Source organism: Oryzias latipes, chromosome 13 (genome assembly GCF_053564925.1).
Source record: "Oryzias latipes strain Hd-rR chromosome 13, Olatipes_Hd-rR_3.1".
Classification (NCBI taxonomy): domain Eukaryota; kingdom Metazoa; phylum Chordata; class Actinopteri; order Beloniformes; family Adrianichthyidae; genus Oryzias; species Oryzias latipes.
Window position 1 is genome coordinate 23,051,796 of NC_136249.1, and position 25,480 is coordinate 23,077,275.

The 25,480-nt window shown below is 38.1% G+C and overlaps 1 protein-coding gene across 1 annotated transcript in view; it reads left to right on the forward strand.

Annotated features, from left to right (window-relative positions):
• The first annotated feature begins 24 nt into the window (after positions 1–24).
• Positions 25–25,480, forward strand: part of ift80 (intraflagellar transport 80 homolog (Chlamydomonas)) — a 43,446-nt gene continuing 17,990 nt past the window's right edge. The window contains exons 1-8 of the mRNA XM_078929421.1: positions 25–220; positions 384–441; positions 846–1,069; positions 3,260–3,370; positions 3,495–3,563; positions 8,225–8,334; positions 11,945–12,034; positions 12,782–12,919. Coding sequence (XP_078785547.1) covers positions 407–441; positions 846–1,069; positions 3,260–3,370; positions 3,495–3,563; positions 8,225–8,334; positions 11,945–12,034; positions 12,782–12,919 — 777 coding nt within the window. The 5' untranslated portion in view covers positions 25–220; positions 384–406. The remainder of the gene's footprint in view (positions 221–383; positions 442–845; positions 1,070–3,259; positions 3,371–3,494; positions 3,564–8,224; positions 8,335–11,944; positions 12,035–12,781; positions 12,920–25,480) is intronic.

Consider the following 25,480-nt stretch of genomic DNA (forward strand, 5'->3'; position numbering starts at 1 on the left):
CTCGCGATGACTTGGCTGTCAACCGTTCACTCATCCGAGATTTCATGGCTAAAAAGTTAGCTTCCATACGTCATGAAAACAAAACGCTTCTTCATCAACGCTGCTTGACCTGGTTCATTTGTATCGAATATTCGAACTATATCAAATGACTTTCACACATTGATAAGAGGCACATAAAAGAAGTGCGGTCATCAGAATGCCCCCCGTGCGATTTTAAAAGGTAATGATTTTAGTTAGTTAGCTACAGTGGCTGCCTGGTAACATAGCAACTAGACGCTTGTTTGGTGTTGGTGCATTTTCTCTCTTTGTTGGATTTTCCTCTAATGTTAAGCTTGACTTAAGAGTTGATTCAAAACTGACATACGTGTGTTTTGTTTGTTTAGGATTCAACAGAGAGACAAGAACAATGAGACTAAAAACTACGCTGCAGAAGGAACCAAAACATATCCTTTAATTGCATCGTGATCCCTCTTGTTTTATAACTTATTGCCTTTGATTTGAGCTGAATGGCAAAATATTTTGAAAACTGTGACATTTCACGTTCCCGTTTTAATAGTATTATTGCTGTTCTTCAATTTAAGATTGTTTTTAAATTATTTTCTGTCCTACATTTCTGCAAACTAAAATAAATTTCTGCTGATAAGAACCACTGCAGCAATGATAAACCTTGTCATTTGCATTTTCTACTGAAAAAAATGAAGACAAAACAAAACAAACAAAAAATAAAATAAATAAAGGGGTTGGGGGCAGGTTCTCCAGATTCTAGGTATCTATGTAGAAAACATGCAATCAGCTGAATTTGTAATATTTGTCCTTTTTTTTATTATTTTTCTTAACACCAGCTCACATAAGGATCTTGTAAGTTGTTTAGGTTGGACCACAGCCGATGAGCTGTACTCATGCAGTGATGATCATCAGATCCTCAAGTGGAACCTGGTGAACAATGAAACCAATGTGGTCGTCAAGCTGTCAGAGGACATCTACCCCCTGGACATGCACTGGTTCCCCAAAACTGTTGGTGGGAAGAGACAAACCCAAGCTGAAATCTTTGTCCTCACCAGCACTGATGGCAAGTATTTTATAAAACCCACTCTGCATCTTAAAAAGCAAATGAACAGTATGTCCATATCAAGTTGTGAAAGACTCAATCAGCCGTTTTTAAATATATTTATTTATTTTACAAAATACTGCAGGATAGTAAAAAGTTTTAAGTAACCAGCCATGCTGTGACTCTTTTTTTTAAACTTCAATCCATGAAAATAAAATGCATTTTTATCTGATATTAAACTTGGACTTCACTGCATAAAAATTCCATTTGCCGTTTCGCAATGTGCCAGATGCGTTTCAATGATGATTGGCCAAAACCAAAAAATGTTTTTTTTCAGTGCCCATGCTTTTATGACGAAACTGCATGTTGATTAGAATTATGTTCCTGAAAGATGCAAGACTTTTTATGCTAAAGAAGTTTTGTGGGTAGAAGAAAAAGTTGCTCTGCCTGAAATATAATTTTTTTAGAGACGTGAACTTTTTTTTTTTGCAGAAATCTCTGCTGCTTCCATCATTATGGATGTTGAATTTGAATTCGTCAGGTGTAAATAATAATTTGTCTACACGAAAAAATGTTGCTTTTGAAACCCAAACTGCTGTGAACAGTTTTCCCTTTTCATTTTTTGACAGCATATGTTCCTATATATCGGTTTTTACATTTGTTCCTTCATGAATCATACCTGTTCTGTAATTCGACCAATGAACCCAAAGATCCCGGGCATCTAGCAATCATTATCTTATTTTTATCTTTTTTACAGAAATGATTTTGTGTTTGCTGGATGATGAGATATTCAAATACTTAATAACTTTATTGCAAGGATATTCTGAAATTCAGATTGTTTTTAATCCCAGTTCTACTGGTTCGTGAGCCCTGCCTCTCCTAGATGCTCTTTTTGTTAGATCATTCATTCATTCATTCATTCATTCATTCATTCATTCATTCATTCATTCATTCATTCATTCATTCATTCACTCACTCATTCATCTTCTAAATCTGCTTTGTCCCTTTCTGGGTCATGTGGCTGCTGGAGCCTATCCTGGCCACTCGTGGGCCAAGACAGGGGACATCCTGGACAGGTTGTCGTAGGGCTTTGTTAGATTATGTCCCTAAAAATGTTACCAACTATATAATTAGTAGCAGTCAGTTGTCTTCTTACCAACAGTTTTCCTCAGGAACCCCATAGAAGTCATTTATTTCAACATTTCAACTTTTATAAAGATGTGAGAATCCGCAGTTGCACTCATTACTTAATAAATTGTTTCCAGCGCAACTAGTGCAAAAATTAGTGTAGTGTCATTCATGATGCAACATAGATGTTTTGATGTTGCCTACTTTGAGCAAATGATAGTAATTTTCATACTTTTTGGGTAAATACACAATGGTTAATTTCTGTATTCCTTAGTTTGAGGATACCATACTGTTTCATTTGCCTTTGGATGACTTGGTTTGTCACTAAAGGCAACAATCCAGACAGTGCCAAGGTGTGTCATGCATGTTACGGTAGATATGAACACATAAGAGCATGATTGGACTGCTGTGGTAGGCAATATGTGGTCACAACTCTAATGGCAGTGTTGAATTGCAAAACGGATGCAGCAATTTACTTTGGCATGCCAGAGACTCGTTGCGATTCCCTTTTGCAACTTTCTTTCTCTTGCTTTCTTTAGTATAGTTTACACAAGCTAGACAAATAGCTGTTGCCATAAATACTACATGAAATATGAGAAGGGAAATGCATGACAATCATTTTTTGAACTACTGTGAGCCCTGACACATTTAGCAAAAGGATCAGTCTGTTATTGATCTTTAGCATTTTCTCAAATATCTATAAGAAACGTTTTCATGCTACAGTCCTGCAGCCCTGGTTACATATCTGGAATTTTCAATTTAATTCATTTGAAGTATTTTTAAAGTAAAGATTTTCTTTATTCATCTATTAATTGCAAGTAACTATTTTGGATCTGCAGTTTTTCCTTTTTTCTTTTTCAAATGTGTGCTTTTAAAACATTGTTTTGACAAATGTATGTTGCTCATCTGTTTAATATGTTGACTTAATTCATTTTGTTCTCCCATTTAAAGATGTATTGGTGCAACACTGCATTAATCAGTTTTGGACAGAGTCATTAGATCGTACTCGTCTGCATCAGGGCAAACGTGGACTGAAGAATAGTGTCACAATAAAGTCAACTCTTTTTTTTGGTTGTTTTTAAGGAAAGTTCCACCTGGTTTCCAAGATGGGGCGCATTGAGAAGAGTGTTGACGCTCACAAAGGTGCAGTCTTAGCAGGAAGATGGAACTACGATGGAACTGCTCTTGTTACAGGTTTGGATGTCGCTAACGCATACACAGCTGCAGTATAATAAATATTTGGTCAATTTTAGACAAAGAAACATATTCAATACACATTAATATTTTTTAAAGTAATGCTGCTTTCTATGGTTCTTAGCTGGAGAAGATGGGCTAATCAAGATCTGGTCAAAAGTTGGGATGCTGCGCTCAACTTTAGCCAACCAAGGTAAGGCTAATTGTTTTGTCTTAGTTTTACAGCCTATTATCCACTTAATTTTATGCACTTTGCAGAATTAAACTCGAAATACAGCTCTTAGATCATGTAAAAACAACTAAAATGCTGAAGAACTGCCTAAAAGTCAGCTCGTCTTTCTTATCCCACATTTTCTTGGACTTCCCTCATACTTGAAATCTGACCGTTTCTTTTAGCTGACCTTTTATACAGGTTTCTTTTTATTTTTGTTCCTTTTGCTTGATCAACCTATGAAAGATCAAATAGAAAAGACAACAAACTCAAGACATAACTAAGTGTTGTGTCTGCAAAATCCCAGCCATTTAAAATCTTGTGAAGATGACCAGTTGCAAAAGCTGATTGTTCATAAAAAGCAAAATGTCACCCAGAAACTTGGAGAACTTTTTTACCATACCACCTGAAGAGATCGCAGTTAGGTATATCTTATTAGAATGACAGTAGAAAACATTTTGGATGTTTAAAGACCCACTCCCATGAAATATGTGTTTTTGGTGTTTTTAACATGTTCTTTAGGCATTTTTCTCATGATGGAGGCCACATATAAAGAAACCTAAGCTTAAAATTGTACTTTAGAGTGTTTCTTTATTCAAACAGTTGTGAATCAAGAGCAGATGAAAAAATGCAGTTTCAAAGAGAGCGTATTTGTGATGTAGAAAATAAGCTGGGCGATCCATTTTGATCCCTCCACTTGCAGACAGATAGATTCATGTACGTCTTTGTTTTCCTCATCCGAGCTGGCATCAAAACTGTACGGCTGGACAGCTCCCATATTGCTCGCCATTTTTGTTACACGGATAATGTCAGGTTAAGGTTGTCAAGGGCTGTAAGATAGTGGGAGAGTGTAAACAGATGGATGAACTCTGCACCAACGGTCCCGCTGAAAGCCTAGAGTTGAATTTCTAATGATCCGCTGCCTCTTCGATAAAACTGTGCCCCAGAAAACATTTGTGGTTTTGTGATTTTGGCTAAAAACTGCAATTAAAAGACCACTGGGAACACTTTTAAAATAGATCAAAAGATGATCAGAGTTGGACTTTAAAACATTTAACTGAAATTTAAAAGCCGAGTCATTATGTTTCACAATTAATTATTGTGGAAATAAAAAGAAAAGAAATATCAAGTACAAAAAGTTAATTACAGCACAAGCTGGAAAAGACTGAACCAATATGGCGCATATGTAATGGTTGCCAGAAGAAAGCTTCTTCTCTGTAAAAGGAGCGCTGTATCAAAGCTTGAGTTTGCAAAACTCTCATTTAGACAAATTTGAAGATTTCCGGAACAGCAATACTCATTGCCACATTTGCTGAACGCCACATGAAGCAGGGCAACAGAAAGACATTAATTAACTGTCCAGCACACTGGTGGAAGGATTGGAGGAACCGTGTTTGGGATTGTTTTGCAGCCAAGGGCCCTGAGTTCTTTACTGATTACTCTATGACCTGCTTTGTAGGTCCAAGTATTCTAGAGTCAACTAAGGTGTCAGAAAAATGTGACGCCTGACTTTTGATGTGCCAGAAATACCAACACCTTGCTGAATACCTTGCAAAAGCCTATTTACAAAGTGGCAATTTTCCTTAGGATTTTGCTAATACTAAACTCAATGCAAATACTATATGAAGAAGAAAAAAGGAAGTTTTTTTTTTAAATTTACGGATGCAGATGAAAGATGTGTAGATATTTTAGAGATTCTGTCCACAGCATATGCTGCTGCATACTGTAGTCTACCTGGACAACCATGTCATCAGAACTCCAGAGGTTATATCACAGACACAAACAGCCTTCCTCTGATCCTTATCTACTTTTCTTGGCAAATGAATGCATTGATTTCCATCACTACATATTCTTTCCAGATGTGAACGTGCCCGTCCAGAAAATGCTATTGAGTACACACTTGAATATCCTTTTTTTGGACAATGTCCAAACGTAATTGTCCACACATTTTCCAGAATTTCGGCAGCATGAAAGTGTGAAAGTATCTTTAGAAATAGGGCAAAGCCCGACTTTCTCATTTTATTCCTGTTGGATCTCAAACAATTAGAACTGATAAGGGGTGACTTTTTATGTCTACTTCTTTAGAGAAATTTTGGTACCCCCTGTTCTTTAACATTAATACTCAAATGCACTTTCTTACTAATTTTTTTCCAAAAATATAATGATAGCATTAAAAAAATCCAATTAATGCCTCTACATCAACAACAGAAGTTTGCAGATTGAAACTATTGGTCAAAGAAAAAGACTTTGAAGGGTGTGTGTGCATGTTTTGATCTTACTTTAAGGAGAAAAGGCTTAGTAGGAAAGAACAAAACATGTTTTTTCATCAATTTTATTGTTTTTATTATTAAATGTTGCTTTCTCATTTCTAATGAAATTGTAGTTTTTTTTCTTTCAAAACTTTTTGAAATTGCCCCTCCTCTCTTCTAAACTTGCACACAGGTAATATTTTTGAATTCATCACACATTTGGGTGTTTCTGTTCAATTCAGTTCTTGTTTTTCTCCTATAATCTTAATATAATTTCCATATTAAAAGAAATGTGTTAAAGAATACTGTAATAACTCCATAGTTGTCTCCGTCTTTCAAGTAAAAGTTGTGTGTGCGTGTGTGTCATTCTGGGCTATACACTTTCATTTAGTAATCCCATCAACAATATCACCTGGTCTGCAGATTTTTATCTGTGTAATATCAGTAGCCTTCATCCTGGTCCTCAGCTCCATCACCAGCTGCATCAACGACCGAAGTTCTCTCCTCTAACCCACAAACCCCTCAACAAGCTTTTACCGGTCCAGAACTCAAACGCTTGTATAATTACACCCTGTTCCAAATTCAGATTTGACAACAAACTCCCGCTGTTCACCTGTAAAGACCATCTTTGACCTCAATCTCCTCAACATTGTTGTACCCTCACCTTCGTCCTCCCTTCACCTGACTGTTTCTTTTATCTGTCTCTGCAGCATGGGGAGAGGGGGCAGAGCATTCAGCTAATGTGCTCCTAAACTTTAAAACTCCCTCCCCCCCAAATATCAGGATCATCGACTCTCTCCCTGGTTTTAAATCTCAACTCAAATCCCATCTGTTTAAACCAACCTTCTAACAGAAGCGGTTTCACCAAGATTATAACATGTGTGATCCTTTGAAAAACACTATCTTCTATTGAGTAATCTTGCTTTTATGTGTAGAGCCCCCTGATGTGACTTATAAGGTGCTTCCCATTAAATGTATTATTATGAGATATATTATTAAAAAAAGATAGAATTTTAAAGAAGTGAAACACCACTAAGAAATAGAATAAGATGTTTTTTAATAACCTAGCAAAAAAAAAAAACAGTCAAAAAGAAAAAAGTGCTACAAGTACCGGTAGAGACTTTTTTCCTTTGGTTAATACTTAAGAAATGAGCTGCTTGATGGTCAGAAAATACCAGATTTGCATAACACCTAGATTTAGAAGCATTGCTTTTCATTAAAACATCAAATCTAGCACAAGGCGCCCAGATCACTGCAGGTGCTGCCGTTTGTTAGAGACTTCATTTTTTAAGCCCCTCCTCAGTGGTGCCAGTTGCTGATTTGAACTTTGACATTCTCTCTGCTTTTAGAAAAAAAAAACAGCCTGTTTAAAATTACATCCAGTTTTTACGTGTACTTTTTTGTTTTGTTTGCATCCTGTTAAAAACCGAAAGCAGCACCCAATTTTGGCTTATTTTGTGTTAGAAAAAATGCTATGTATAAGAAATGTTGAGGTAAACCTGCGTCTGCACACATACTGGCACATGCAAACTGCATGAGCACATTGTTTCTTTTTGGTTAGCATATGACCCATATCACGTCTGAGCTCCAAGAAGAGGTTGGAAAGGAGCGAGAAGTAGGAACTTGTGTCAACCCCTCTCATCGCCTTTGTCAGATTTAGAGCATGTGACCAGTTGGCATTTGTGAGAAACCACATGCACCTGGAGTGAGGTTAAAATGTCAGGCTCCCTCCTCTTCACACGTGTGTAGCCACAAATCAACTCAAACACACACATCCTTGCACTACTGTCTTCACCGCGACACAATTGACATAATGCAGCGCCTGACTGACTTCTCCTCCTAAATGTGACTATTGCAGCTGAATGCCTTACCCGATCCCAAACCCTGACCCTAAAACCAAGAATGAACTCTTATATGCACTAAACTCTGTGAGATGCAGCATGTTGGTTCTCCCAGGGTAGTTTTAATTGCACACCCAAACAAGAACAAGCCCTCGCACAAACTTTTTGGCAAACGTGTATGGCTGCTCATGCTCCACTATGATTTTCTCCTCTGGTTTTACTTCAAGCTGAGTGCTGTTCCAGGCTGAATCTCAGGTCTCAGAAGGAATGTGATATCTTCTGAGTGGAGGGATTAGTTCTGCTGCAGTTGTTCACACCAACTTCTAGGTCGTCTGTGACAAAGAGGAGAGTATTTTTCTTAAAACACCTGATTTCTTCCAAACATATCACAAAGTCTCAAAGCTGCACATATAACTAAAACCACATGAACTGCTTTCTCTAAACTGGTTTTGTTCTAGATTTCAGCTGGAATCCCCCTTTTATATTCTAGATCTAGATTAGGTTTTTGATTAACATACGGTTGTGTTTGTCTGTATTTCTGTTCATCTTCAAGGGTCTCCTGTATATTCTGTGGCTTGGGGTCCAGACTCAGACAGAATACTTTACACTTCAGGGGTGCAGCTAACCATCAAGCCTCTCCAGCCAAGTGCCAAAGTCATGCAGGTACAAAAAGTCCATTGCTGCTGTGCAGTCAAACACGAAACAAAGCAACTTTATTTTTAAAACTGCAAGTAATCAATTACAATTCAGGTCAAGAGTAGAGAAATCTGCTTTTCTACTATTATTTATGCGCTTCTAGTACATGCAGTAATATGAATTGCACCTTTTAGCATCCTTAAGGCTATTTGTAGTCATTCTAACAATGTAAAAAATTGTACTATTTTTCACCACTCATGTTTTGCAATATTATAAATATCAATACAAAGAACATCTCACGTCATCCTTACACTATTGTTCTCATATCTGGTCTGTCAATGTTAGCAATAACAGTGGTCTAATTCTAGAAGTGAAACTTAAGGTTACGCATTTTTATTTGATCAGAAAACAGAAGTTAGAGTGGCCAAACACACCCAAAAAATGTGTATTTATGCGTTACCTCCAGTACACTGATCTGGAACACAAAGTAATCTCTAGAAGTCAGTCTGTAAACAACTTATCAAAAAACACAATTTCACACAAAAAAAGGACCTGTTTTGATCTTTTCTTAAATATTTTGGAAATTACCTTGAGTCTGTATAAAAGTACTGTAGACTGATGAACGATTAGTCCTATTTTCATCAGCAAATGACTCAAAGCAGCTTCTTTGTGTGTGCGCAGAATGTCACACAACAATCGCACTAGGCCCCACCACCACACAATTCCCCACAGCACCCCAGCAGGTTTCACACTCAGACACACACTCACTTATGCAGACACGTGAGTGCACACAGGTGAGCACACCACAACCAGAAGACGGAGAACATGTACCGGAAAGCAAGTTTCATCAAGCACCTGATAAGCAGACCAAAAGATTTCCTTTTTTTTTTTTTAGTTGTTGTAAACCTTCCCAGAATGATGGCAACACTTGCTTTTCTGTGAGTAGCAAGCCTGAGTGGCTCTTCTTCTCCATGTAAGCAGTGTTCTGGTGGTGTTAAGTTCAATATAGTAAAAAGAAAACTTGTTTCATTCTGTCAGATAAAGAAAAATACAAAGAATAAATTAATTCAAAACAAAAATTCTATGGCATATTTTAGAAGAAAAAAAAGACCTCACTCATTTTAATTTTTTAGAAATGTCGGTGCTAAATTAAAGATATAAAAAAAAATACGGAAAATCCGCCACTTTTAACTGAAAAAGTCTCTAAAGAACAAGGCAAAAAAGCTGTTTCATCCTTTTCAGTCATATTTTTAAAAAGTGAAACGTGTTTATTGTGTTTCAATTAAAACTTGAAAGTTGATTCTTTCCTTTAGCTCCAATGATGGATGCAAACATATATAGTCTGTGTCTTTATGTAGGAACTCACCCAACCACATGTGATTAGAAAACACACCATTTCCAAATGTGTTTTATTTATTTATTTCTGAATCGCAACATTTTTATTTGTTGCAATCTACCTGTTGAATACTTGCAATTATTTCAAGTTTTTTTTAACATTTACTTAAGAAAACAGTATTTAAAAATATGCAATGAATAAAAAAAAATTAATAAAAAATTCTGTGGTCTTGCACTTGCAATACATGTTTGGCCACTACACCCAAAGAGATGATTAACCCAGTAGTGCTGAAAGATTGTCTTTTAACTCACCAAAGCCCCTTGACTTCCTGTTACTGATCGTGATTAGGTACAGATGGCGGTAGCTTCTGTGTGCCAACCAAAACAGAGGTTTTCTGACAGCACTTTTAAATTGACCAGCACACGCTGCAATGCACAAGTCAAAGTAGCTGTGGGGAAAAAGGATTACATATTCATAGTCAGGGTTGTCTCTTGGAACGATTTCTCAATTAGTGTAGATTCCAAAATCATCGGATCACACGCTGCACAAAAATTACTGTTTATTTAAAGGTGAAGACGTTTTTTGGGGGGTGATTTTAAAAAAGACGTGACTGTCACCATTAGCTGAGATTAACCTTTTTTTCAGATACCAATCCATGTCCTGCAAGCTTCTAGAGGTGTAGGTATAACTAATTATACATTTTCATTCATTGAAAGATTAACTCTCATAAAATGAACTGTCTGCTTCAAAATGAATGTGTCATCTGAATTCACAGACAAGCAAAACGTCCTCTGGTAGACAAGTTCGGGGTTAACTTAGCAGAATTTGTGATATTTGGCTCCCATATCCATTTTGAACCAATACAAAAGTGTGGAATTGGAATTTCATGAGCTATAATCAAAGAACTAAGGAAAGGGGAGTCACTCTCCTCGCCATGGGTGTGAAGGATAAGGCCCTGGAATCGCACTTAGGATCTTTATATGTGGAGTTTGCGTGTTCTCCAGCCTCCTGCTTCCTCCTACAGTGCAAAAGACATGCTTTATAGGTTAACTGGAGGCTTTACATTGTCCCATAAGTGTAATTGTGAGTGGTTGTGGTTGTCATGTTCTGTGTGGCCCTGCGATTGACTGGCAAACTGTCATGTGAATATTCCAGAAGATCCTGACCCAATAAACATTCAAACTGATGTATAAAGAAGTTGAAATGTATAAAGAAAGGCACAGTTAAATGTTTGGAAAATCCCTCTTAAATCATTGACTAAATGCTTCTCAAAAACATAGCAGTTGAACAGCAAGCTATCATATTTAATTCTACTCTGGCAACAGGAGTTGTCTGATATTCATCTAGAAATCTGCCCATATCTCATTGAAACTACTAGAGAGAAGAGAATTGACCCAATAAAAGGCACAAAAAAAAGAAAACCTTAAGAAGAAATTGTTTAGCGAAGATGTTTTCCCTCTATTATACATTGTACCAAAGGGTAGTACATTATATAACGTAATTTAGCTCCAATTCTTTCAAGACATCTATTATTGTGTCCTATGTGACATAACTGACATTCAGCTGTTCCCCTGTCCCACGAAGGTTTTGATGGAACTGAAGCAAAGCTGCCACAGCTTAAGTTCACCTGGAAAATCTTCCCAAACCATTCCAAATCCGTTTCCAAAACGTCAGCCTCCCCAGTGAACGTACTCACTGCAGGCGTATTACTCTGTATCTGACATCGTACACCAGTGAGTGTTTTCCTTCGACATATATTCATTTATTTATTCTTATTCCCAAAGCTGGACTTCACCTGGGACCTTGGATAAACAGAGAAGGGTTTAATGGGTGCTTTACCTTCTTTTAGCCATTTCTAGACAAATGTGTAGCGCTACAAGCAAACACAACCTTCATTCTCAAATGTCCACCTTCATCACCTCTCCTTCAGACCCACTTGGGAGACCAACGTAATGATGGAAATCACCAGTGGAGGAGGAAAACAAAAAGAAACGGAAAAAAAAATCCCCTTTATTTTTGCAGCTCTTTCAAAGTACCGTGTAAGCTGTGATGAAAACCTGTAGTGCATTGTGTTTACTTGGATAATAACAAGACATTGGTGTGTAAAAGAAGTCGCAGAAACAACATAGAATGGTGAGTTGACTTCTCAGTGAGCTTGATACCTATGAAATCATGAAAATTGGAACTTGGACCAAAAAAAATGCTTCTCAAGTCAGTTTCTCCATCAAAAGTGAAGGTAAAGCGATGTTTTGTGTTATGATGTGCTGCATTAACTCTGCCTCCCCCTCCATGTCTCTGTAGTGGAAGGCTCATGACGGACTTGTTCTGAAGGTGGACTGGAACTCTGTCAACAGTCTCATTCTGTCTGGTGGTGAAGATTGTAAATATAAGGTTAGTGGTTTGTGGACAACTCTATTTGGAAGCAGCGTGTTTAGTTGTTGATAAAACAATCAACATTTTTTGTAAAAAGTTTGACGTTTAATGCGAAAATATTTAACTTTTTATGATTTTTTTTATTTTCTATCAAAGGTTTAAAAAATGTGTTAATCTTTGCATGGACAAATCTAATGCCACTGTTTCATGTGGCAATAAAACAATAAAAAAATGTAGTTCCTATCAATGTTGGGGGCCCGTTTGGGTTTGTGTGCTGACAGAAGTCATGCTAAAACAGTTGAGAAGAGTATAAAGCCATTGGGTAGACTCCAATACTTGACCCCCTGACCAATGGTGTAATTTCATCAGTCAGGGACAAATGTTTTTGTAGAGCTGCTCCACTGCTGGCAGCACCGTCAAAAATACAACAAAAGAGGTCGAAAACTGGTAAGCAGCTGAAATCTTATATCCAGAGAGATTTAGAAAACATGTGCTTTACACCATTTACTGTACTTTGGTTCAAAACAAGGCGCATAATTATTTCATAATATCATTAACAAACATTAAAAAATAGTTTATATTACAGTTCATTATGTGATTTTTTTCCCCCCAAGTTTTATGAAGACATTAAAGTTTTATTTATGACATCTATGTTGCTGTATTTTGTTTTCAAGTCAGATGTTTTTTTAAAATGAGCAAATTGAACTTAGGGTTTTAAAGGGAGTTATTGATACATTTTTTTTAACTGTGCCCTCCCTCGAAAAGGTATGGGACAGCTTTGGGCGTCTGCTTCACTCATCAAGCCCTCATGACTACCCCGTCACCTCTTTGTCCTGGGCTCCAGATGGTGAAATGTTTGCTGTGGGCTCCTTCAACACCCTACGGCTCTGTGACAAGACGGGAGTGAGTAAAGTCTTTCTTAAACTAATATAGAACTTGTCCTAAACGGCGTAAAACAAGAAATAACACTTGACAAAGGCATTGTCAAGAGGCAAAGTGAAGATTGTTGCTTTACAAAAGCTGCTTTAAATTTAGAGAAGAAAAACAGACCAAATTCCTTATATTAGCAACTTGATTTTCAGTACTAAAATATGTAATTATCCACTGACGTAGTTTGTTTGTTGCATCTCTGTGCCCCATTTTTCGACAGAGTTGTTCTTATTTCACTTTTGCACAGTGGCAACAGTGGCAAAATAAGTGCTGTGGGAATGTGCAAGCCAGTGGTTGGTTTGATGTTGTTTAGACAAAGAATGAGCAACTTCCTGTCTGGATTTGTTGTTTTTACCAATTATACAAGACTGGACATTTCAGAAGGATGACTATAAACCCTATAAGCTTTAAGAAACAATATTAGCATGGAAACAAACACAATGTTTGTTCATTGTGTGTGTGTGACACTAATAAATGTTAATGACTTATTTGTTTAGTACATTTGTTTGAGGTATTAGTTAGCATTTCCATTCCGTCACATTGGCAGAGGTTGCAGTTTCTGGTAAATGTCTTCTTTTTGGCTAACTAAATTAAACTGTTAACTTCATTCTAAAGAAAGTTCTTAAGGCGGTATTGTTTCAGGCACTGAAACATGGATGTTGGATCTTTCACATCTGCAAAAACCAGGATAAAGTTAAATAAAGTGAAATATGCAGGGAAATGTATTAAAAGTGGGTGTTTGCAAACTTCACCAACGATTTGTTGTGAGCATTCCGACTAGATTTACGATGTCCAATGAACAACTATCCTCTTTAGAGTCTGAACTTAAGCATTTATGAAACATGTGGATCGCATCATCCATGTTCATGCTACAATAAACAGATTTGCGTGTCTGTAATTGAGCATTATTGTGCCCTGCTGAGAAATTTGAACGTCTCTTAGATGCTGCGGTAATAGAAGCAGCTGTTGCGGATGGTCTTTTTGAAGTCATGCAGCGGGACGACATTGAAGTCATGCATCCTTCACTCATCAGCATTCACTCAGTACTTTAGATTTAGTTTGTTTTCTCTCGCGCGCGAGTGTAACTTTTATGCTTTGTGGTATGCCTTGTTTTCTGAGTTAAACTGCATCAGTGGCACGTGGTATGTTTTTCTAGCACACATTGTGCTGCTTTATTTACATGTTTTATGCTTTCTATACATCATTTGTCTGTGTAAATTGCATTAGGCTGCCGGCCACATATTCTTGATACGTGGTGCTGATGGGAACTCCAGTAACGTGGAGGGGAAATGAGGAAATGATGAATGGTAATTGGGCTTTATTATTCCTGAATGTTTGGCCAGGAACAATATTACCTGTTCCTTCATGGGACGTTTAGTGCCTCCTTGATTTAACATGTCAGCATGTGTTGCTACGTCAAATTGTGGTAATGGAAACATACAACAAAGGCTGACTTTCTGTGTTCTAAACAGTAGAAGTTTCCTGCTCCTTTTTGATTTAATTAGGTTCAAATGTCTTTTTTTCCTTTTTACTGGTGCACTAAATGAAAAGGGTTTAAAACAGGTCAAAACCAAGTCATATACGGCGGGTTGTGAGCTTTTTAAGACATTAATTATTTCAGTCTTCTAAAGCTACGTTCACACCGCCCTCAACAACGCGCAATCAAGCGACCACTTCCAATGAAAAGTTGATGCAAACGCACGTATGTGCTTGTTCTGATTTTATGTTTACTTTACAATTACCGGTATGAAGCCCATTGAGACGACTGCCGTGATTTTGGTCTATACAAATAAAATTGAATTGAATTGAATGGTTTTGGGCTTCCGCTTTCAAAACTCTCGCTTTCACGCATTACTACACAAGTGTTTAGATTTGATTTTAGACTCTATGTAGAAAAGGCACGTCCATTAAATGTCACAAAACGTTAAACCAGGTGGAATTTCAATCAATCAGTGACTCGGTTTGGCAGTGATGTGTGGAGGGTGTCCTTCTAATTTATTGAAGAGCCAACCATTTGAAAATTGATCACGGAGGAGAAATGAATAATTGCGGTTTGTGACCGAACTGGATTATACGACACCAAGTCTTTCAAATATCGGAATAGAGCAGTGAAAGAAAAAAACCTGGAGCAAGATTTGCGAGATTTCTACGGCTTTGACATTTTGCAGCAAGCCTCTTCTAGCTGTAGGTGGCGGACATAAGCTGGTAAACAGTAGAAGAAGAAGAAGCCCCTCCCTCCTTGTTCAATGTGAACATACTTGTGTTATCGAATTTGGGTCACATGTCGAGTGTGTACGTAGCATTAGATGAAGAAATTTAAACCCTTTTTTTAATGGTAAGATCCTGGAATGAATTTAGCCCGTTACCTCCTGTTTTTGTGACAGTTCTAGTCCTCTTTGATATAATTGGAGTTTGTTTTTGTGGTTTGCCAGTTCCATTGTTTCATCATTGCACCACTTGCCCTGCTGTGGCGTGTCTTGGTTAAGGCGATGTGATGATGATAATAATTACGATGAATGTGGTTTCGCTCGACTCTGGCAGGAGGAGGGTATGCCAGCCTCCTTTTCCTCCTAAAACCCTCACAGAGTGTGTTGTGCGGCGTCATGTGGGAGGCTTGTTCGCGCGGAGGAGGGGGAAGAAAGAAGAAAGAAAAGAAAGACAGAACCGTCGAGAAAAGAAAATCCCTTCAAAGGTCACTCCATCTAAGAGGTTTTTTTGTCTTTGTGCAAAATTCTATTTTTTTTAAAAAAATCATTTCACTCCTTAAATGGAACCATTCACATTTGTATGCACTCTTTAGCATAATTGCTCCCATGACCTTTAGTGTTTGAATTAAAAAACACCAACAAAAAGAGACAAGCATAATGGCTGCTGACAGTTAACATGTGTTCTACCTGTGTTGGTGCTGCGGTTTGTTAATGGTGCAGCAAGGGTTAAGCCGTGTGAAGAGTCTTTTCAGTCACTGGCGTGACTAATGGGAAGGAGTTTTGTTCTGTATCTGCTACAATGAAACCTTGCACTTCAACGCATTGCTGCTGGCTCAGCAGGATCTGTCTCGCTCATTTAACCCTTTCACCTCGCGTCCAGCCCGGCTCTCCTCACCCTCGTCTACCCTAAACTTCAACTTTACTCCTTCGTGCTCTGGGGCAGATGTAGGGCGTTAGCTTGCCCCAACGGCACCCCCCTCCCCCCACCTCACACTATTTCTTCCAGCGGGTGGGTTAACATGTGTACACACATGAAAACTAACTCGGAGGCAGAATTCCAAGAAAAAGTGTTTGTTTGTGACAGAAACAAGTCAACGCACTGATTTTAACAGAGTTCTTTCAATAACAATTTCTTTTCGTTTGCCATATTGATGCGCAATCATTTTTTTTTCCAATTAGTTAAGCTTGGATGTAGACTTTTCCTTTTTACAAGAGTTTGAACGGTACATGAGACACAAAGAGGTTCTCTGTCCCTTTTACAAGATTTGGGAGACACAATAAGTCAGTGTCTGTCTATGTGGCTGCCATAGTATATGCATGTGCCCACATGCCTGTATGCGTTTGCAAGTGTGTGCAACCATTGCCGTGCAAATGCGCCAGCGAGACAGCAGTCTATTTATGAGGGGCTGCAGCTGGTGTCTAGCGTCTGGACTCTGTCACGATTCCTGACACTATCACTGGCTAACAAGTAGGACTCATTGTGCTAGGCAAGCACCCTCTCGCTTCTTTGTCTCCTCCTCTTCTCTTCTGCACTCTCTTTTTTTTTTCTCTCTTCACCGTACACCCACACCTATATGCATATGCAGTTTTTGCTTGGTTTTGTAGGGGTTTATTTCAATGTTTGATTAAAGATCTTATCATTTTTAGCTTTTATACTCTTCAGACAACATAAAAAGTTATTGATCCTGAAAGGGAAAGCCCTCTGCAGGACCATGTCCCATGCAGGTAAACAAGTTGATCACTGAAACTAAGATAAAAGAAAAAAAACAATGTAATTAAAGTTCAAATGTTGAATTTTTTACATTAAAGTTATTTAATAAAAGTTTTTTTCTGGCTGCATAGTCTCATTTCAAGTCATTTTTTTTGCTTGTGCTGGCAGTCAAGCCACACTATTTTCCAATTCACTGCAACATGCACAGACATTGTCTTTTTTACATATATAATTCTATCATTCTGGGAATTAGTGTATATTCCTTCCTCATCCTTCCTTCTTTTGCTTCCCCCGCCATGTCTGCCGAGCTTATCAGCTCCCTCTCTTGGATTTCTTTTCCTTTGTTGCTTCTCCTGGGTATTCTTTAACTCCCTTTTCTGGATAAAGCCAAGGTTCTCTTTAGGACCTTGTTCAGCAATTTCGCCTTTAGTAATAGGTCCAAGTTTAACCCGATTCACCAGATTTTTCATATTTCTCATCTGATCTTAAATCTAGTCTATTTTGTCTGCCATCTTTCTGGCTGCCAGCCGGTTCTTTCTCTCTCATGAATCTGATAGTATTTCCATATTTCTTGAACTTCTAATCATCCAAAGCTTTCCTTTTGTCGTTGCCTACAAACTACCTGGACCACTGTTCTTCCACCTGGATATTATAACTGCTGGAAAATAAATTAATCATCCTGAAATTTGGGATTTTGGTCATGAACCAATATCACAGTAAGACAGCTGGATAGACAGCAACACAGATGCACAACCAGTTACGCAAAGTTAAACAAACAGCTGAAGTACAAAGGAAAAAAAAATTTAAGGAGTAAAATTACTGGCAGGGGGCCTGACATAGAAAGACCACGTGCACATTACAAAAGTTAGTGACTGATTATTTGAAGGGGAGGGAAAAGAGCAACTTTGGGAGTGCAAATTTGTCAGAGTGAGTGCAAGAGCAAGGGTGCATTGTCAAACAAAGAGAGTCCTGAGTCAGCAGCAGAGCAGTTTTCTCCCCAGGCAACTGGGTAGGGCTGCATCTCTCTTTCTCTCTCTTTACCCCCCCCCCCCCCCTTCTCCAACTCCTTACTTTACCCCTCCCTGCCCTTTCAAATCTGTGTTTTTGCTTGCTATTTCTCTCCACTCTTCCACTCTGTTCTTTAGCTGCAGTAGGAACAGAAGGCCCTCACTGTACATTGTGAGCTAGTAGAAGCAGTTCTGAAAAGAGCAACTTGGGTCAGTCATCAGATTTCTCCTCTGCCTCGATTTACTTTTGTTATCAAGGGAATAATTGAACCGACACATTCTAATAAGCTTTCAATGATGATGAAGCAGGGCCTCGATTGTGTGAATACCAAAAGACTGTTAATGCAATATTGATATACTGGCCTAATTTATCATTCTAAAGAGCTAATTGGTTTCCCCACGAGAACCTAAGGATGAATATTTCTCCTTTATATTCTGAAGTTTGACTTTTTTGTGTTGCTAAACTAATTTTAGCTGAATAGTGTGTCTTGAGATCCATCACCAGAGTTATTGTCCCATTTTTTTTAGTTCAACCTCTTTCTTTGTGAGATATCACTGGGGTGCCCATCTGCAAAAATAGGTGTGAGTCAAAAGCACTTGTTGACATGGTATTAGTTTTGCACCTTTTTAGAGTTTGGCCAAAGGCTTTCCTTGTTGGAAACCAAAAAGAAGGAAAGCTCAGAAAGAGCCAAGAAAAGAGAGCTGATGGGGAGATGGGGGTGGGGTAGTGTGGAACTGTCCAATATATCCTTTAAAGTTGGCCTAAGAATTGAGGCTTGGAGGGTTGGTCTCAATAAAAGACGGTGGTTTCTTTCCCTTCAGCTCTCTCTTACTCTCTCTCCGTCTCTCCCTTCCTCCCTCATTCACTTTGCTTTGGACTTTGACAGACTTTTGTTTGTTTTTTAATTTGTCAATGTGCTCATCTCCTTCCCTCACCACTGGAGCAAGAGCATGACAGTGAGGCACTGCCCTGCTTAGCCTCTCTGGCAGAGTCATCATTCTCTGCAGCATTAAATCACTACCTCCACAAGTTAGACAAACATGTCTCATTTGCAGAGAAAAAGTAGAAAGAGAAAAAGGGGGGATTAAGTAGTATCAGGGATAAGTGTGATACTTAGTGATAAAGGCAGGGAGCAAATAGGGGTCTCTCATTGCTGAGACAAATGAGAGAAACCTGAGCATGTGCATATCTTGGGTATAACTTTAACTTTACTGCCAAGCCCAAGTTCATAAAAGGCTGCCAGAGAACTGGGACTGAGTTGAGGATAAGGCAACAAGGCCCAAAGAGAGAACGATTTGAAAGCGTTTGATTTTGGCACCGCCCAAAGGACCAACAACCCTTTCAAACCAACCTCTTCTTTGGAGGACACTTCCTGTTTGACTTCTGCATGAGCACAAGGCGAGAAGTGATGGTTTTTGCATGAACACAACTTGAGGGATTGTGCAGAGATAGAATTGAACAAGAGTCTCAGGCTAAACTGACTGCGAAAAGTGTGTACAATAGTGATCGGTTTAGTTGATAATGTGAATGAATTTGTTTTCAAGTTCTTCTCTAGTTGTATTACAGGTTTGAATTAGTAAAAACAACAATATTTTTTAGGATCAGACAAAAAAGTCTCACTAAGACAGAAAAATGAGTTGTGCCCCAAGGTCAAAGTCTGCAAGTGTGAAAAGACACCATACCTATCATACTTGTAAAGCATGTAGTGCACACCCAAGTCAACTGAGTTATCTCGCAGTTGTATGAGAGGCAACTTTTCCTAAATCGCTAACATTCACCTCCTGCCTGAAAGTACTTGAGTATGATTTGCATGACAGAGTCTTCCTTAAGGTATAGCCAGATGCACCCGTACAGGTGCTGCTGATTCTTCTTTACAAGGCCAGAAATGATCAATAACAACAAAAAAACAAATAAGCAAATGTCACTTCTGCATAGGTGCTGTACAGAAGGTAATGTGAAGGTTTTGAGAAAAGAAGACTGAAAATAGAAATATGCACAACATAAGGTGTTGTAAAAAGGGGTGGGATCATACAGGATGGTTCTTCTACCCACTCCTTTTCAAGCATAATGTTTTGTGTTTATTTTCATTTTAATTGAAATAAAAAAAAAATAAAAAAAAAGGATTAGAAAGTCCATCATAGTAATGAGGATTTTTTTAAGGGGGGCCCCTATGGGCAACTAAGGATTTCAATATAACTAAGAGTAGTGGAAGTTTGGCTGAAGTTTGGAATGATAACTCACTCCAAAGATTGAAACAGCGATGTTAAAGTGCCATCTAAAGCACAGGATGATAGCTGTTGGTCTCATTTAAAAAAAGATAAGTCTAAGTAAAATTTGGTTCCTTTGATGAACATGTTTATTTGTTCCATTTTTTGAGCTGCAACGATGATGATCCTCCGTTGTCAGACTTTGTTTTATCAGTCTTCTTCACCCACAACTTCCCCTCCTAGACACGAAATTGAATGTGAAAAGATACAGTATTACATTCCCTGGTGAATTTAGGGTAAAAAGGAACGCAAACTGCAATACAACAACAGGGTGCAGCCACGGTCCATATTCTTTTAAGCCTTTTTGAGTTTTAGCTGTGGAATGTGATTGTGTGAATGTCAGGTACTGATACATAGTGCTGTACTGTTCATTGGACTTCTGATTTCAGCTGTTTAGTATACATCCATGTCAGAGTTAAACATGGGTCCAACTGAATTGCTTTTGTTAATATAAAGACACGTGGTTCCACATTTCAGGTTACTAAACCATTTACATAGGGATGGATCCTTGTTGTTTAGGGACATTTCTAGCTGTTTAACATGATGGCATGTCAACCAAGCTCTAGTTTACCATTTGATTTGACTAAGGCAGTGAAAACTCTCTATCTACCAAAACTGTAGGGTTGACCTACAGGTTGAAGTTGTGAGAGCTTCATCTAAGTAACATCTGACATTTCTGTGTATCAATTGGGATGGATATTGCCATGATTATGGTCAGATTGCAGACCACTTCCCACATTTTATTCTATGCTTTTCAATACAAATCCAATCATATAGGGAACAACACGATGGTGACCATCTGGTGACTCAGTGCTGATGGGGAAAGGCTGCTCGCTCTGTTAAGGATGAAGAGCTAGAGTCAATTTAAAGAATGCTTTACACTTGATAAAATTAGTCATGCTGGAGACTTGTTTACTGTCCTTATCTTTATACTCATCTGTTGCTTCTGTTCTGCTAGACCTCCCTGGCTTATTTTTCTTTAAAATTCTCAATTTATTTGGACAAACTTTATAAAATTAAACTTTATTTTATGTTAGGAAGTACTACATTTTATCTTCATAGGCCTACCAGGTAAAGTGCATATTGATACACTAGGTAAGGAAAAAACCCTAAATCCATGTTTTCATCCATATATTTTTTATGAAATGCTCAAATTGTTGTCTAATGCTGTCTGTCAAAGCACTTCAGATAAATAACATAGAATTTATGAATAACTAAATAATACAACAAAACATTTAAAAAAGCAATAGAACCACCAATTTGCATGTGTTTTGTTCACCTGTTTAATGACCTTTTAATAAGCACCAAATGTGTGATTTTTTTCAAAATCAAACCAAGTTTACTGCACTATTCTAGAGTGAAAGCGCCCTTACTGTTTTCGGTCAATGTATTTCCGTTCTTTGTGGCATTGGATAGTCCATCTTCATTGACAGTGAGGTGAACAATACAAGGGTTATGCCTGGAAAAAAAATCTAGACCCTTGTTTTGGGTGTGCTTGATTGATCTGTAACCACCTTTCAGATGAGTTTTGGCATCTTCCCAGGCAAATCCACCTAACCAAGAAACCTATCTCTAGTCTAGACCAAACAGGCCTTCTGTGAATGTGCCTTTTAGTAACGTTTTGAAGCTTTCTACACAGCACAGGCCTTTAAATCAGTTCCATATGCTCTTGACCTACCATTCATGTCATGTCAGCTGTGTCATACAGGTCTCATTTGTTGTGGCTTTCTGAAACACATTCAAATGCCCAGATTACCTGTCTGCGTGGTGTATGTGAGTGTGTGTGTGTGTTTGCAAGTGCATAACTGGTGCTAATAGAATTCTTCTGTCCAGCTCACAGCTGTGTCCTGCTGATGAGTCCCAGGACGCCCTAGCATGTGTCTATGGTTACTATGTTGAGGCTGTAGCATGGAACCATGTGTAGATCATTACTCTTTCTCTTTTTTTTCCCCTCTCTCACTCCTGCTATCCTCTAGTTTGTCTTCCCCCTCACACCTCCAACCAACCCCCTCTTTCTATTTCCCTTTACACTGCCAAAGCTCTAACTTTTACCACTCTGTATTCATCTCAAGCCAGGTCTCTATATCTTTTCAACTGAGCCAAGTGGCTTTTCAATACAGACAGGTGAAGGTGTCAAGATTAAATGTAAAAGAAGGATCCATCAAAAAACATTTTCAAAGTCTTTTCAATCAAGGATAGACAACGGCTCACTGTTTTATGTTTTCTCAAACTTCAAAAAATCTATATCTATTTCAAAGTTTCCAAAAAAGCAGCGCAAACATTCTGGTTTGGGTACTGATACCACCCTTTTGCAACTTTTGATAATACATGCTTGAATGATCCTTTTCATATTTGAAACATAAAAGACTGTAAATGTTTCCCTAAAGTAGGTGAAAAAAATAATGAACCTTACAGAGCAATGTTCTGTTTGGCCATCAGAGATGAGCTCAGAGATATTTCTGGTCAATGTAATGTAGACTGCTCTCCTTTCAAAGACCATATCAACATATTCAGCATTGTTAAACAGAATAACATTTGTGGAGATTCATTAATCAGATTATTTAAAATTATTGTTTTGTTTAGTGTTCCAAAAAGAAAAAAGACGATTGCCTAAAAGTATTCTCTCTGATCGGAAAAATGTTGTTTTTAAAGCATACCATTTACTGGTAATGTTATTTTTTCTATGTTTTGGAAACCAATGTGTTCTTTGGAAAATGTTGAATCTATTCAACAAAAATTTGAATGGACTGCTTTATTACGTTTACCAATAGAAGTACTTGAATTGTATCCTCTGTTAAAATATGTTTTTATTTGTGTGTTGTTTACATCATTATTACATCAAGCATGTATAGTTTCAAAAGCAATGCCATACATCATCTCTGCTCATTCTGCTGAACCCAAATGCCAATATTACACCTACATTTATTCATGTTCCCCATAACCCCATAAACTCTAGTAATTGTCACACGTTTTGGATTGCCTTCATTGGCGCAGTTCTCAGAGTTTTTAGTCATGGGTTTCACTAGCGCTGGACAGGGGCCCAGCTTGTCCTTATCCTAAAAGTCAGCCCATCCCCCCAAGGATGGGGGTCACTGCAAGCTGACGTTTACAAGGACCCCTAAGCTGCTGAGAGATTGATGATCTCTCATTCAAAGCAAAGTTTTTTTGTTCATTAGAGCGTTGTGAAACATTTTCAACTATTTTTTTTTTTTAGATGTTGGTTTCTTTTGTCTTTTAGTCCATTGTCCATTACGCTTAGACATGTTGAGTTTATTAGCTGAAGGGAGTTACTCTCTGTACCTGTACCACCAGGTCCTGCACTGCACACAGACACTCAAGCAAACTGAAGCCAGCTGGCTTTGCAGAAAGTCTGCCATCTGTTCTGATTTATGTAAGACTGTTAACCCTGGACACAGAACGGCTCCCACCAGCTCACTAGCACAAGGTTAAAAGAAACAGATAAGTTCTTGATTTGAAGAATGTGGCGCTTTTATAGCAACAAGTGTTTTGTAAAAAATTAGATAAAACCTGAATGTTTACATTTTCCATTTGAATTTAAATACTATATTAAAAACTTCTGTTATAGTCTAAGTTGAGCTGAATGTTTTTCAGAAGTTTGATCATCATAAACGTTAGACTAATTTCACTTGTAGTCTATTTTGTTTGAAGAGAAACAAAGGTTATATAGATTTAAATTTCTTTGTAGCTGTTCTTTGATGAGAGACCTTTCACAGAAGTGTTAAAAGATGTCTTAGAGCATTATTCGCAGACAGTAGTGGCTGGTATGACAACATATTTTCTATGACAGTGTTGCGTGAAACGACTGTATAATATTCCATGTATTTATATCTAGCATGTATTCAGATGTTGTATTTAAATCTTGGCCAAATTATGTTGTGGCAGTAAGAAACACTGATCTCCAGCAAAATCAAAGATTCCTGATCCCCTCCACTCCACCGATCCATTAACACTAATGACTGCTAAAGGTTCTCAAGATGTTTGCTCGACTGTGTCAGAAGTGTCCAAGATGAAGGGCTGGAAGTGGACTAAAAGTCTGGAAACCTTATGCCCCACTTCTTATTAGCAGGCTGTTGACTTGCATTAGGGCTAGGGGGAGCAGACAGAGGTCAGGGCAGACATATTTAATGCTAGTGAAGTAACAGGGCTGAATCAGCAGATAGCTCCACAGGGAGCCATTAGTCCATACACGTGTCATTAACCCTTTCCTTGGAACAAGCACCACCCCTGCCCAACCCTATTTCACTAAAGCCCAGCTAATAGGAGCTGTGCACATTTTCAAATCAGGCAGTTCGGGACAAGGTTTAGTACAATGGCTCTTTTCTCTGAACTTAAGAATGCCTTTTATGTCAAATTTGGCAGAATTTTTTCTTTTTTATACAGGTTTGTTTTAAATTAGGTTGAAATAGAAAACTTGTCTTCTTGTAATCAATATTTGTAATAGAATTGTAAATGGAATTCATGTGGATACATATTGGTCTTGGTTTTTATCCCGTCTATTAAGAGCAAACAATAGGCAATACAAAAAATGTGTTGGAATCAAGGTTGTTTAGATGTGAACCATACTCATGCTTTTCAGAGCTGCTTTAAGATTGAAACCTTTTGTGATTCTGTTTATCTGTTGATTGGCAGGTGGGTGGACCCATGGGTCAATCAAGCTGTTACCTTCCATTTTTAGAATTTATACCATAAAAATCAAATGTTGCTGTTCTACCTTAGACCACTGAGGGCAGCTTGCAAAAAGGAGCAACTCTCTTATCATCTTAAAACTTTCAAACGTTACTTTGTCCTTCCCAGTAGCCAGTCTGGGAACTTTGTTTAGATGGTTGGAGCAAACTTTGGTCAATGTGCCTTTCCCATCTCATGCTTAATTTTTGCTGTTAAGAATCTAGTGAGTGATCTTGGACATGATCCATCTCATGTATGGACGTCTATGGGATGGACTCAACAACACTATTGCCTTACCTTTGTCTTGCTCAGTAAACCATTCTTGTCAGGTGTTGGATGTGGGTGGAGCAAACTCAAGGTAATATCCCCATCCTGCTTCAGCCTTCATTTTGAGATGTTCTTAGTCCAATGGGTGATTGAAGAAAATCCAATCAATCCAATCCAAGATTGTCTGTGCACAATTTACAGTATATGTCTATAGATGTCACTTAAAGGATTGCAAACAACAACATTCTAAAAATAGTGAAGTAAAGTTTGATGCTTCATCTTGATTGGGGGTTCTTATTTGTCCAGAGGTGTGAGTGTGTATGGTTGTTTGTCTCTCTTTAACCCTGAAATGGACTGGCAAACTGTCGAGTGTGTACCCCGCCCTCGT